The following is a 14109-nucleotide window of genomic DNA, read 5'->3' on the forward strand; positions in this document are numbered from 1 at the left end:
AACTGTACACTGGTAATTGTTTATGGACAGGTTATGGAGTCAGTCACAGCATATTTCGGCTACGAGAGAAACGCAGGGCGGCTGAACATGAAACAAGCTCCGGGCACGAGATCCAGCGCCGTTTCAGTGGAAATGGGACAACAGAGACTGGTCGATTACACTGGAATTACTTCTAAATGTTAAACTTCTAATATTTGTTAAACAAGCAAGCTTAAATGTAGGCAATATGTATTTAAACTATATAAAATATGCTATACTGTAAAATATGATTGAAAATAGGTGCAATCGCTTTCGATTGCTTCTCATTTTTTGCTTTCATTTTTGAATTTGATCACATTCAGTGGGGAGTATAGTCGATTGTTTGGGAGGAATGGCCTGTGAATGCAACAACAACACACAAAAATTAAGTGACCCCTGGTTTTGCTTAGTCAGGCATTCACACATCAAACAATCTGCCCCAATCCACTTCTTTGAAAGAGATTTTGTTTGATTTTTGCACAACATTTATTCTTCATTAAACCATTTCTAGTCCCTTAACAACAACAAAAATAATGGTGAAACGAGGCTTCTTCGTTGTTCATCAGAATTGCAGAAATCCTGCTCAGCCTTACATTATCTGCCAAAACAGTTTTCACACCCTTGAGAGGTGGTATCATCAACGTGGTTATGGTTTCATCTTGTTCTTTGAGATGGTGTTTATATGGAGACTGCCTGCTGTGGAAACTAAAGAGAAGTGATTATCATTACAGCTCCCCATGCTGTCCCTGCTGTCAGAGCCATCACGGCGCACAGTAACTTCCCACAGTCTCTCTGCTTATCGATACGAATCAGATTTTTTACCACATTGTGAAAGTCGTGTAGTGCTCTGGACATATTAATAGTTTGTTTGATTGTTTTAGCTTGTGGCATTTTATTTTGTGGCATGTGCAGGACATCATTGTTTTCACAAATATGCGCTTTTTGTCGCTTAACATGGTGACGGTGAATGCGCTGTTTTCATAACCTTGCACTTTGAAACCCGTTTTCAAAAGCTTAAGTTTTAAGGCCCCCAAAACCCTGTTGTCACATACATGAACGGCCAAAACGCATACAAAGTTTTAGTAGCGCTTTAGATTACGGCCCGGAAAGTACTGTGTAAGTAAAGCGAATTTACAGCATAACTTTCTGTAATTATAGTGTAACTATAAACTAAGTACGTGTAGGTATAAGGGAACAATAGGTAATATTGGGGGAATAAAGGGGTGATATCAGGAAAATTAACAAATTATTTGTACTTTATACTATACTATGTATTTTTCAATTAAGTATGTATTAAGTATTAAAGGGTTAGTTCACCCAAAAATGAAAATTCTGTCATTAATTACTCACCCTCATGTCGTTGGACACCCGTAAGACCTCCGTTCATATTCGGAACACAAATGAAGATATTTTAGTTGAAAGCTGATGGCTGAGAAAGGCTTCACACAGGCCTCCATTGGCATTCAGTACATTGACACTTCCAAGATCCATGAAAGGCACTTAAAACGTCGTTACAAAGTCTATCTCACCACAGTGGCTCTACAATAATCATACAATGCGACGACAATAGTTTTTGTGCGCAAAAAAAAATCAAAATAACACCTTTATCCAACTTGTTCTCGACTTCCGTGTGCGCCTCCACGACGCATGCGCGAGAATATGACGCAGATCCGGCGTTCGGACATATGACCCAGAAGCGATTTGTTTACGAGCAGAGGAAGACGCGCGTGTCTAAGCTGTTGGATTCTACATTGATCGTGCTTTAGGTCTCGGCGTAGTGCTCAAAATGGGGTTAAAGTGTGCATTTCATCGATTCCCGAACACCGGCGCTACGTCATATTCTCGCGCATGCGTCGTGGAGGCACACACGGAAGTCGAGAACAAGTTGGATAAAGGTGTTATTTTGATTTTTTTTTGCGCACAAAAACTATTGTCGTCACATTATATGATTATTGTAGAGCCACTGTGGTGAGATAGACTTTGTAACGACGTTTTAAGTGCCTTTCATGGATCTTGGAAGTGTCAATGTACTGAATGCCAATGGAGGCCTGTGTGAAGCCTTTCTCAGCCATCAGCTTTCAACTAAAATATCTTCATTTGTGTTCCGAATATGAACGGAGGTCTGACGGGTGTCCAACGACATGAGGGTGAGTAATTAATGACAGAATTTTCATTTTTGGGTGAACTAACCCTTTAAGTATGAATCTATGGGCTGTAAATTAAAGTGGTGCTTGTTGTTTTTCAATTCACAGCCCGCAGATTCATACTTACCCTGTAACTACATGAAACAAGAGGGGAACAAACACCACTTTAATTTACAGCCCACAGATTCACACTTACCCTGTAACTACATGTATAATTACCCCTTAATTAAAAAATACAGTATAAATCATTTGTTAATTTTATTCCCCTTTATTCCCCCAATATTACATATTGTTCCCTTATACCTACACGTACTTACTTTATAGTTACAGAAAGTTGTGCTGTAAATTCGCTTTGCTTACACAGTACTTTCCGGGCCGTAATCTAAAGCGCTACCAAAGTTGGTAGTTGAAGCGGTGTATATATATATATATATATATATATATATATATATATATATATATAAATAAAAATATTGATTGTTAGTTAATGTCTTAACCATGTGAACTAATATGACCTTATTGTTAAGTGTAACCAATTAAATTTGAGATTAATTGAGATTAGATTATTAGTATTAAAAATAAGTATTAAAAATCCCTCATGTGTTGACAAGAAGCATTACAAACACACTTCAAAATGACTTTAGTAATCAATTGGTATGCCTTGTTTTACAGTGAATTCGTTTTTTATGGAATATTTTTTAATTATTTTGTATATTTTTTATGATTTATCTATGCACATCATTATTTTTGTAAATATTTCGTAAAGTCGTAATCTTTAATAAAAATAACTTCCCTTCCTCTTGCAGCTCATCTCTTCTCTGATGATGCGTTTACTGGCACGAGGGCGGGGCAATCTGTCACTCAAATGAGATCAACCAATAGCAAACCACAACCATCCAATCAATTCCCCATGGACAAAATCAAGTCCCGCTCTACATTTGTTCTTGTTCAAGGAGCCATTTTACTTGGATATACGTCACAACAGGGAAGAAAAGGTGATTGCAACTTGTGTCTTATGCCGACTTGTATGATTGCACAAAATATTATGACTTTTTATTTGTAGGAAAGCAGATGATAGTGATTTAGAAAATGTTTTTTGCAGTGTGATGGCTGTTTCACAGTACATAACTGCATGATGACTGTGTGCAACCAAATTACCACTTTTTCAAACAAGCTGTGGTTGCAGACTTTCTTAACTAGACATATACAGATGTGTTGTGAAAAAATGTGCGGTGGCCATGACTGTTAAATCATGGATAGATGCCCTGTTTTCCATTCTCTAATGGAATCTGTCTTATACTGAGCTCAGACACTAAAACCTACAGAGATTAATAAGACATCTGAAGCATCATCCACTAACAGAGGCAATCCATTACTGGCTGAAATAAGCCAAGGTCTTTATCCACTTTCACATAGCACTTACCCATTTATGTAAGTAAAAAGAAGCATTCATTTGTGATATTGACAATGTGGAGTATAGGAACAAGTATTGCAATATCGAGAATTGCACTGAATTTAATGCAACAATTTATGTAAGAATGGTTTTATGAAGTATGCTCTCAGATGAAATGGCTGCACCTTTTCAGCTGTCATATATCAGAATATGTCTCACCAGCTATTATGAGAGTGTCATCTTTGTTGAAGAATATTGTTTGTAAATTTAAATTGTGTTACTTAATCATGTAAAGAAGACTCATGAGTCTCTGACAGAGCATTGAGCACAGATCACTACTGCCCTCTCTTGTCATTATATACAAGAATCCTCCCATGATGCCTCTATTACCATTAGTGAGATAAAACACTGTAGCAAAGCTTTGGTGCATGGCACTGTCCTCAAAGTGATTGCAGAGATTATCAAGCAACTAACAACCTTGTGGCTTTTTTCACATGCAGCTTTCATAGAAATGTTTCTCACTGATCCAAAAGAAATTAGCAGTTGTTTATAAAACCATTGTAGATCTTGTATAAAACCAATGAAGATTTCAGTGAGTTTTAATGCATTTTAATTTTTCAGCAGGCTGAAGGACCACAGTGGAGCTGATGGAGGCAGGAGCCATGGTGGAGCCTTAGTGGAGAGGCCAGGCAGAACCAGGGGGATGGCAGCTGGCGGAGCTGATGGTTGTGTAGACCCAGGAAAAGCTGAAGAGAACAGCAACACAGAAGGACCTAGAGACCAAGGCTAAGTCATGACAACCAGCGGCTGAAGTGAAGCCAGGGTGCCGGAGGATTGAGGTGGTGGAGCTGAAAGGACGAGAAAGCCTGGTGGAGCCGGAAGGGCGGTGGCCCCAGGTGGAGACAAGGAATCGAGGAGCCAAGGCGGAGCCGACTGGTCAACAGGTCGACATGGAATTATGGGCTTGAAGGTGTGACCATTGTACCAGATCTAGGAACCTCTGCATGTGCACCTCGAGGGATAGATCCCCTTGGGAGAGTACGAGAATCTGAACTGCTGATTGACCTATTTTATTCTGGTCTGATCTTCTGTCAAGTAGGGGTTGCAAACAAACAGAAATGAAAGAGCAGGATCTATTCAAATGCAGTTCTTTTTACTTAAATCAAACTCACACTTGTACAGGAAATCTAGAAACAAAAACACTGGAAGCAGAAAAACCACTTCACCATTCACAAGATCAAACGAAGACTAACTGAAAACAAGGACTAGACAGAGAAACACTAGGGACAAAACTAGATCATTAACTAGACACATTTGGGTAAATCAAAAACCACAGTAATAAATGAACACAGGCAATGAAAACTGATCTAGAGACAGTGAAAAACAACTTAAACAAAACTCAAACCTAGAAAAAGAGGTAACATAGATAAGGTAAAAATGATTAAAAAAATTATTTTTATTTCTTAACTATTCCTTTAATTTTCAAAAATTGCTCTGTCATGGAAGACACATCTGAGACAACAATCTGTCATTGGTTGGGCAAACAGACCCAAATAAATCAAACTCACACCATTGGTTGAGACAGTGTTGGTGTGTTAAACTGGCGCTCAAACAAACACAGCGTTTGCACATTTCATGGAAATCATATAAATTAGCTCATACTTGCATTTGTCTCTGCTCATTAAACTAGGACAGGAGAAAATACGTTAATATCCATAAAAATGACACAACTGTAATGAAAATAGTTCCCTTTCCCCAAAAATAAATTAATTTTGAAAATCGAAAAGACAATCGGTTTTCCACTGCTCTAATTAACAGCCATAACCCACAAACAATACTGTATGTTGCCTTACCATCTCTTCAGTTATACAGCATTTGTTGACTAAGCCTTAATAAATAATAAATACATCCAGAGTGATCCCAACTGAAAAAATACAGTCCATCAAAAGAAATGCATTGCTGCATTAATCCATCAGATTATAGATGCATAACACACAGCAGTCATGCAAGTGCACTCATACTGGCAGCAGACACCTGTGCTCTCTGTTTGCAGTGAAAGAGGGTGAGAGACTGACATGAGGGCCTCTGGGCCGGTGGTATAAAACCAGGACCAGTCCCAAGATGCAAATCAGCCCCCAGACCGAGTTTTGGGAGTCAGGGGAGAGGTGTTGTGCGACGGGCTGGATCTCAGCCGATGCAGGTCTCATGCCTCACCGAACCCATTTATTCTCTCAGATTTACTTTGTGCAGTCTTTTCACTGTTCTGATTAAAAAACACACCTAAGCATAGTAATCTATATTAAGATTAATGTAAACGATAAAAGTACTGTAGGCTACTTATATTGACGATATCATAGAGATATCTTTAGTTTACTGGTGTAGATTCAATTTCAGTTTAGAATAAAGCAAAATAATGGCTGTACGTAGACGTCATGTTTATGATTCAAGAATAGTCAGTAAAAGCAAAATGTTAAATCGAAACAAATTTTTACTTCATTCTCAATTCAATTTCAAATCACCTCGAATTCAAGCCATTTAAAAAAATATTATTAAAAGCAAAATTATATAATACTCATTCTGAGCTTTTACCAAAACAGCTTTGATCCTGTGAGGACGGAAGAATCTAGAAAACAGCCTAATTCACCATCAGGGACCGAGTCCAGAAAGCACCTCAAAAAAGATCCTCCCTCAATTGTAATTCCTCAAGGCCTCGTGATGTTTATAAATGCGACTCCACAATCTGACCCGCATCTTTACGACTAAAATCATCTATCTGGTAAGAATGCTTTTCTTTGTCTTTTATGTTTCTTTAATTATGATTGTTGTAAATATTCAAAGCCCTATAGGCTTTTTATAATGTCGGTATTCTGACACTAACTTTTTACATGAAAATGGATGGTCTTGCCGTCTTATTTGGTTGCTTTAAAACGGGGGTGTCCAAACTCGCTCCTGGAGGGCTACTGTCCTGCAGAGTTTAGCTCCAACTTGCCTGGAAGTTTCTAGTATGCTTAGTATGCCTTGATTGGACACCCCTGATTTAAAATATCTTCAAATATTATAAACAAACTTTACATTTGTTATGGCACATTTGTTGTTTTGGGTTCTTTCCAGATCAAGTTTGTAATATATATTTTTTTTAAACATTTAAAGTGTTAATATGATAGAAATTTTCATTAACAACAACAATTATTAACAAAGCATGCAGATGCTGCACTAGTTTAAAAATGTTTTTCAACTTTTAATACTAAAAAGTTAAAGGAAGGTGGACCGTTAAAACTAAAACCTATTTTGCTATTCTGTATATAGACCATGGGCCAGATTCACTAAACAGGGCAAATTAGCGTGAGAGTCCAATTCCAAAAATATTGCAGATTGGAATGGAAAGTTCAGTGATCTACAGACAATGCACAAATTAAAGCACACATTCACACAGCCGGATCATTTACATAATGATCAACACAATCTACAAGTTAGCGAGTGGTTTAAGATGTGCTTTTATGGGCCGGTAAATAACGGGGCAAACAACAGTAAAATGACAAGCGCAAGCCTTAGTAAATCACCTCGCGTGATTCATTTAAATGCTCTTCTCCCATTAATTTTGCATCTGAAAGGGAAACTATAAATGCATATGCAATAAAGTCGGCCGCAAAAATAACCCTGTCCGCACCTTTTCAGCGCTAATGTCTTCAATAAATCCTAACAGTAGTTTTTTACCGCCAAAAGAGGGTTTGCACTGGCGCAAGCTGTTAGTAAATCTGGCCCCATGTTGTCAAATACAAAATTCGCTGAATTAAATTGGTCAAACTTTAGATTAGGGGTCCAGTTTTCAGGATTAAGGGATGTAGAATATGGTCATGCAGAATAAGGCATTAATATGTGTTTTTTAAGTACAAAAAAAAACTATATCCTATTAATATTCACGCTAATAATAACTAGTGAGAATTGGACCCTAAACTAAAAATTAATTGAAATTACACAGAATAATCAACTTGTCATCACTTGAGAGTAGGTCAGATTCATGAAACCTGACTACTGATATAGATTTTCATGTGCTCAACAGTGTTTGGCATGTTACTTAAAAAAATTAATTAGTTATAGTTACTAGTTACTTCTTACAAATAGTAACTGAGTTAGTAACTGAGTTACATTATTATAAAAGTAACTAATTACCAGGGAAAGTAACTACTGTGTTTTCAAATGTTCAAATATGTCAAATAACTTGGATGCCCCCAATATTAAATATGTTAAATTAATGAATTGGACACTAAATAGAATAAATTATTATAAAACATTGTACATTAATGTACACTATTGTAATGTTGCTGTGGGACAATGTGAGAGACACCTATCAATTTCAATACATTATTGTAAATATTATCAGTAGACCTACTATAGTGTAAATATTGTGTAAATATTATCAGTACTATACTATTCCTTTGGTAGTGGAGCTCACGTTATCACCTGGGTTTTTAGCTACTAATTTTGTGGCGGCATGTGATGATGTGAGGCTTCATTAGATTAGATTTACTTGCCACCGACGTGGAGAGACTCTTTCTTCCTGGGCATAAGTTGTACATTACTTACCTTTCACCTCAACGAGGGAAAAGTAGCGCTTATACTTCCAGTTTGTGAAAGCTACCTTTGAAGTCGTTGGTCTTGCCATCGCTCTGACTCCTCCTAGTCGTTGGTGTGTGTGACTCATAGACTGGTGTGACTGTGCATAGGCATATGCATGTGCGTGTGTGTGTGTGTGTGTGTGTGTGTGTGTGTACTCAACCTATCAACCTCAACTTCCCACCCACCAATCATCATCATTTATGTGTACCACCATAGTGTGTAGGTTAGGGACATGCTTAGGGTCACAAGGGCCCTTCTGAGGCCCCGGTGGAGCAGTGGTACAGAGAAAAGCATGATAAGAACACATGAAGCCTTCTGTCCCTTCAGACTTAACAGGGAGGTGCTTGACATGAGCTCTGCTATAAAGGAGACGGATGAACCACAGACGTTCCTTAGTCCTTTGCATGTGATGTTAGACATGTTTTGTAGTAGCTAACAATAAAGAACATGTTATAGATGAATAGTTCTGACTCTAAATTATGATTAGACGAGGCATGAGAGAAGATGCTGGTTCAATGCCACACACCAGTGATTTCCATACTTATCTTTTACAAAATAGTGTACACTAGAGTGTATCCTAATCTGGGTAAATTAATGTTAGGGCCAGATTTACTAAACAGGGTCCTGGATGTGAGTTTCCCCTGTCTCACCAGCTGTTGTCGGTCTTTCAGGAAGCTGGAGATTCACTGACAGATTGAGGATGGCATGGAGAGCTGGGTCAGTTAAGCTGAGAGAATATCAGGCATGATGGTATTGAAGGCCGAACTGAAGTCCAAATAAGATCCTTGCATAAGTCCAAGAAAATTAATTTTCAAGTTGGACATTGTGAATAGTGTTGCTACAACTGCCTAGCACATAGTCTGTCCTTATATATCTATGCTGTGGAAACAGGGCGGGACTCGTGTCTTGTACAGACCCTGATGGAAGTCCCTCTTGACAGGTGTTTCTGCACAGATGTGTTTGTGCAGTGACTTCTCTCCTGTAGGGATATGCAGCCAGATAGCAGGAAAACATCCTCAGGGTTAGATCCTCATGCCTGTTTGTGGTAGCTGATGTATTGTTAGATCACAAAATGTGACATGGTCCACAAACTGGCTTAAAGCTTGAAGCTACCAATTGCTTAGATGTTGCTTGGGTTTGTCTCATTTATGCATTTACTCAAATATTGCATTTACAGTCTCAAATATTCTCCAAAATTCCTTATGAGAAATAAAAATGGACGCAAATGAGAACATTGGTGACATCAAAGAGTGTTAGTAAAATTTGTGGACTTTATATTATATATTTCAGACTTTGGTATTGTGGGATTACCAATTTAATCTGTTGATCCTGTGTCCTAACATAACATCACATGAAAAAGTAAAATGGATGGATGGATTATTCACATGTGGGTGCCGTCACAGGAATTATTTCGGCATGGCCGTCACAATGCGTTATTCTCTAGCTGTTGAGTGTACATCAGTTGTGCCCTCGTTATTGCGGTGCATTGTGGGATTGAATGAGTGCACTCGATAACATTCGCTAGTTTCGGGCACCACTACAAATCGCTGTCCCCTCAAATAGAGCCATATTTAAAGGTACAGGGGGCAATTGCGGACAATCATAGTTCCTATAACTATTGGCAGAAGTACCTACTTTTTGGTGTGTTCGCACCGCAGGAACTGGGAATGATTTTGGCCACTGATTGTCTTTAAAAAAAAAAAACATACTGAATGCCTATAAAATGTATAATTGCCTTAGTATGTCTCGCTGACTACAGTTCCAAATGGCACATTCTCAATAAAGAATCCTGCAGAAGATGCACCCAAGTCTCCTGGTCTTTGTCTCTCAGTTCCCCTTCGAGGGAACTTGCACTGCATCGTCGTGCAACGCGTCTGAAGAATGAATGAAATAAGTCCAATCCTGATTGGTGTTGCGTCATGACGTAGTATGTGATGGCATACCCGTAAGATACAAAGGTACGTCAGCACACAACACAGAGAGCATTCTGCTCTTCAGCGTTAGCGCTCTGTGAGTCTTATTGGGTGTTGTCTGTCTACCAACGATTGTTTTACAAGCATATTATGGCGAGCGAGCAGTTTAGGAGATGTGTGCCTCCGTGTTCGCGCTTTATTTCGGGCACGGACACACATCACCTTTGTGTGCAATGCCTCTGCTTTCAGCATGCCTGGGCCGCTTCCTGCGGTGAATGTGAGCTGCTGCCGCTGAGGGTGTTGCGCTCGAGCCTTTCGAGCCTGCCGAGGCAGCGCGGCTCCGTAGATTTTGGGGTTCGCAGATGGATCATCCTCGTCTGATGATTCAGATATCCTCCCGCCTCGTGCGGAAGCCCGCAAAGCGGCTTCATCCCGCGAGGCGGAGTATCCGATGCTCAGGCTATCTGACTCTGAGGAGTCAGGAGCTATGGGTGTCGAGGCGGGTGATGTGGAGCAATTGCCCCTCCACACACCCGCTCTGGAGGAGCTGGTGGAGGTTATAACCCATGTTGTGGCCAAGCTGAGTTTAGATTGGCCACAAGAAAGAGTTGACATCCAGCTGCCTTCTAAGCTGGATGAACGCTTTTTCAAGCATTGGGCTCATCTTCCACGCCTTCCGTTCTTCCCTGACTTACACAATGAGGAAAGACCATTCTCAGCCCGTCTATCTAATCCCCCAGTGCTCGAGTGCTGGGGGCGGCTGAGTCGGGTTATGCGGCGCTGCCACAGGTTGAAGAGGCGCTCGCTAGCCACCTCTCACCCGGGGCCGCCGCATCGCTGAATCCCCCGTTGCTGCCCTCTAAGCCTTGCCGCGACACATCCAGGCTGGACGGCAGGGCTTATAGTGCGGCAGGTCGCGCTGCTGGTTGCCGGCAAGGAGCTGGATGAGGGCGAGGGGCCCTCCCCGGAGGATATTACTGAACTCCGGAAGGCAAACGACTTGTCTCTCCGCATAACCAAGGAGACGGCCCACACTATCGGCCGCTCCATGGCTGGTTTGGTGTGCGTTGAGAGACATCTCTGGCTCAACCTGCGGGGATCAGGGAGAGGGAGAAACACTTTCTCCTTGATGCCCCGATTTCGCCTTCTGGCCTCTACGGCGGCACGGTGGACACCGTCGCCGAGGCGTTTCAGGAGGCGAAAAAGCACTCGGCTGCCTTCCAGCGGTTCATCCCTCGCCACTCTGGATCCTCGCAAAGGCTGCCTCAAGTGGGCAGCCTGGACCGTCATCCAACTCCTCGCACCGTGAGGTACAAAAGCAGAACATCGCCTCCCGCGCCCCTGCCGAGGGAGCTTGGCAAAGGAGACGGCGCTCTCGCACGAAGCCTGCTCAGCCGAAGGGCAACCTGAGAGACGTCATTCAGGCCAAGAAGGCGTCCTAGCTCCGGCAAGGCCGCTGAGAGCTGTCCCCCACGGGGTAGAGCGACTGAGGTTGTTTTCTCCCCAGAACTCTCTGGGAATCGATGCTGTGCCCCCGCTGTCCAGTACGCTTTGGGCCGCATCGCTAGAGGCTGCAGTTCAGTTCAACGGGGTGGTCTGGACTGTAGTCGGCCTGGAGCAGGTGTGGGTTATGGAACAGGAAGTACGCTCTCTGTTGGTCAAGGAGGCTATAGAACGTATTCCTCCGCCAGACAGAAAGTCCGGGTTCTGCAGCCGGTACTTCATAGTTCCCAAGAAGGATGGAGAGTTGTGTCCGATTATAGATTGCAGGTATCTGAACCGGTCTCTGAGGAGATACAGGTTCAAGATTCTCACAATTCCAGCCATCGTGAGTCAGATCCAGTTTGAGGACTGGTTCGTCATGATAGATCTAAAGGACACATACTTCCATATCTCCATTCTTCCATCTCACAGGAAGTTCCTGAGGTTCGCTTTTGGGGGCGAAGCGTACCAATATCGGGTTCTTCCCTTTGGCCTAGCTCTTTCCCCTCGCACCTTTACGAAGTGCATGGATGCAGCGCTGGCTCCGTTGAGACTCCAGGGCATCCGCACACTCAATTATATCGACGACTGGCTCATTCTGGCCCAGTCGCGCAATATGGCTGTTCGACATCGAGATGTCGTTCTAGCCCATATAAGGTGCTTGGGGCTGTGACTCAACACGAAAAAGAGCGTGTTGGGATTATTAGGATCTTTTTTCTCAGGAGAGAAATCTGAGAAAATATATCCATTCTTTGCTGTCCGTTCAATCTCATTGCCATATTGGAGAAACAATTGAGATGTAGTAAACAGTATATCCTATTAGAAGACAAGGCAGAGAAGAATACATATTTATATTATTTAAAGAGTTTGAAAGAAAAAAAGGCTATAGCTAAAGAAATATGTCACAAACAAATTCAAACCAATCTTTTTTTACCCAGGATCTGGAGTTTGCACTGAAGCCACGCAGGCTTTCAGAAGGATAATACTGATGTTGAAGTAACTAAAGGGTACTGGTTCAAAAAGTGGGATTTTGATCACAATTTTGGTGTTTTAAATAAAACTGGGGAATCGTAAAATATTTATTTTGCCATCCAGCAAAATCAGTAGTCTTTGACTTGCCTAATATGACATGATCACTGATTATTTACCTTTGCAATTGCAAAGACAACTTCTCCTCTGCTGAAACTCTGATGAAATGTTGAGTTCTTTTTTCCAAGTAAAAAAAATTAGTACGAATTGCTTGGGTTTGTGCAACATCCATGCAGTATCATAGCACAAAATGACTCAGGAAACAGAGAGAAAAACACAAGTGTGAACTTGGTTTCAGTCAGTCTGATATTATTTTCAAAACTGAATTTGTGAGTTTGCCATTTTTATAAGATTATTTAACTTATGTTTTACTGTTCTTTCTAAAAATCTCCTTTTAGATACTCTGAAGTCATGGAGAATCAACTCCGTCACGACACAAGATTCAGCTACACCCTCAGAAGCAACCTGCCCTCCTCTAACGTGACTACCGATTCAGTCAATGCGACGCACGCCTTCAGTGTGTTTGAAGGGTGCGAACAAATGGCGGGTGGTATCATTTTTGACCTAGCTATACAATCCTTCAACGTGATCATAGGAATACCTGCCAACATCCTGGTCATAGCAAACCTAATAAACACCCGAAATGAGCCTTCAACTTCTGACATCTTCCTGGGCTGCCTGGCTTTCATGGACACCTACTTCGGATTCATGACTATTATAGCGTTCCTCAATTTCTACTACTGGAACAGTGATAAGGCTTGGAGGGCTATGAAATTCTCTTATGGCGTTAAGGACACCAGCGGCCCACTCTTCCTCTCGTGTGTCTGTCTGGATCGATTTATAGCCGTTCTCTTCCCCATCGCATTCGGACAGTTAAAGGACATGAAATACAGGGTCGGCCTGTCCATTGTGGTTCTCATGCTTACGTTTGCTTATTCTTCGGCCAAAACCATTGGTGGCCTGCCCAACTTTGAAAAGGTTTTCACTGGTGAGGTCTTGTTTGTTTTCACCTGGATGGTGGTGTGTAATATTGCCATCCTCTTGGCCCTGAAACGCTCACGAGGCTCTGGTAAAGATGAGATGCATCCTATGAAAAGAAAGGCGTTTAAGATGGTGCTGTCTATCTTGATCATCATCATGACCAACTATCTTCCTCTAGTTGCTCTGTTCCCATTTGAAGACCATTACCCACATAAGATGTTCACTTGCTATGTGCAGCCAGTGGGGTTTGCCTTTTTAAACATCAGCAGCACTATCCAGCCCTTAACTTATTTGTCCCGCCTGGAGAAAGTACCATTCTTGCCTGAATCTTGTGTGAAGAAGTTAAGCTGCAAGAAACAAGACAAGCCCTCAATGGAATGATAACTGAAATGAAATCAATGTACTATACTACTATATATACTGGCACTGATCATTAAATGTAAATTAGAAGCTTAATTTCCATAATTCTTCAGTTTTCAAAATATCTTTGTACAAAAAGTAAACTCATTGGATATTTGTAACTACAAATAAT

General features: G+C 41.1%; 1 protein-coding gene across 1 annotated transcript; it reads left to right on the forward strand.

Annotated features, from left to right (window-relative positions):
• Window positions 1-10783: 10783 nt before the first annotated feature.
• Window positions 10784-13958, forward strand: LOC307122876 (uncharacterized protein; the record flags this gene model as incomplete). Its single annotated transcript, XM_079811169.1, has 5 exons — window positions 10784-10832; window positions 10970-11147; window positions 11189-11486; window positions 11593-11855; window positions 12995-13958. 5 exons carry the CDS (start codon window positions 10784-10786, stop codon window positions 13956-13958), a joined length of 1752 nt encoding a protein of 583 aa, XP_079667295.1.
• Between the last annotated feature and the right edge of the window lie 151 nt (window positions 13959-14109).

This window comes from Gobio gobio (assembly GCF_949357685.1).
Source record: "Gobio gobio genome assembly, chromosome: 1".
Lineage (NCBI taxonomy): Eukaryota > Metazoa > Chordata > Actinopteri > Cypriniformes > Gobionidae > Gobio > Gobio gobio.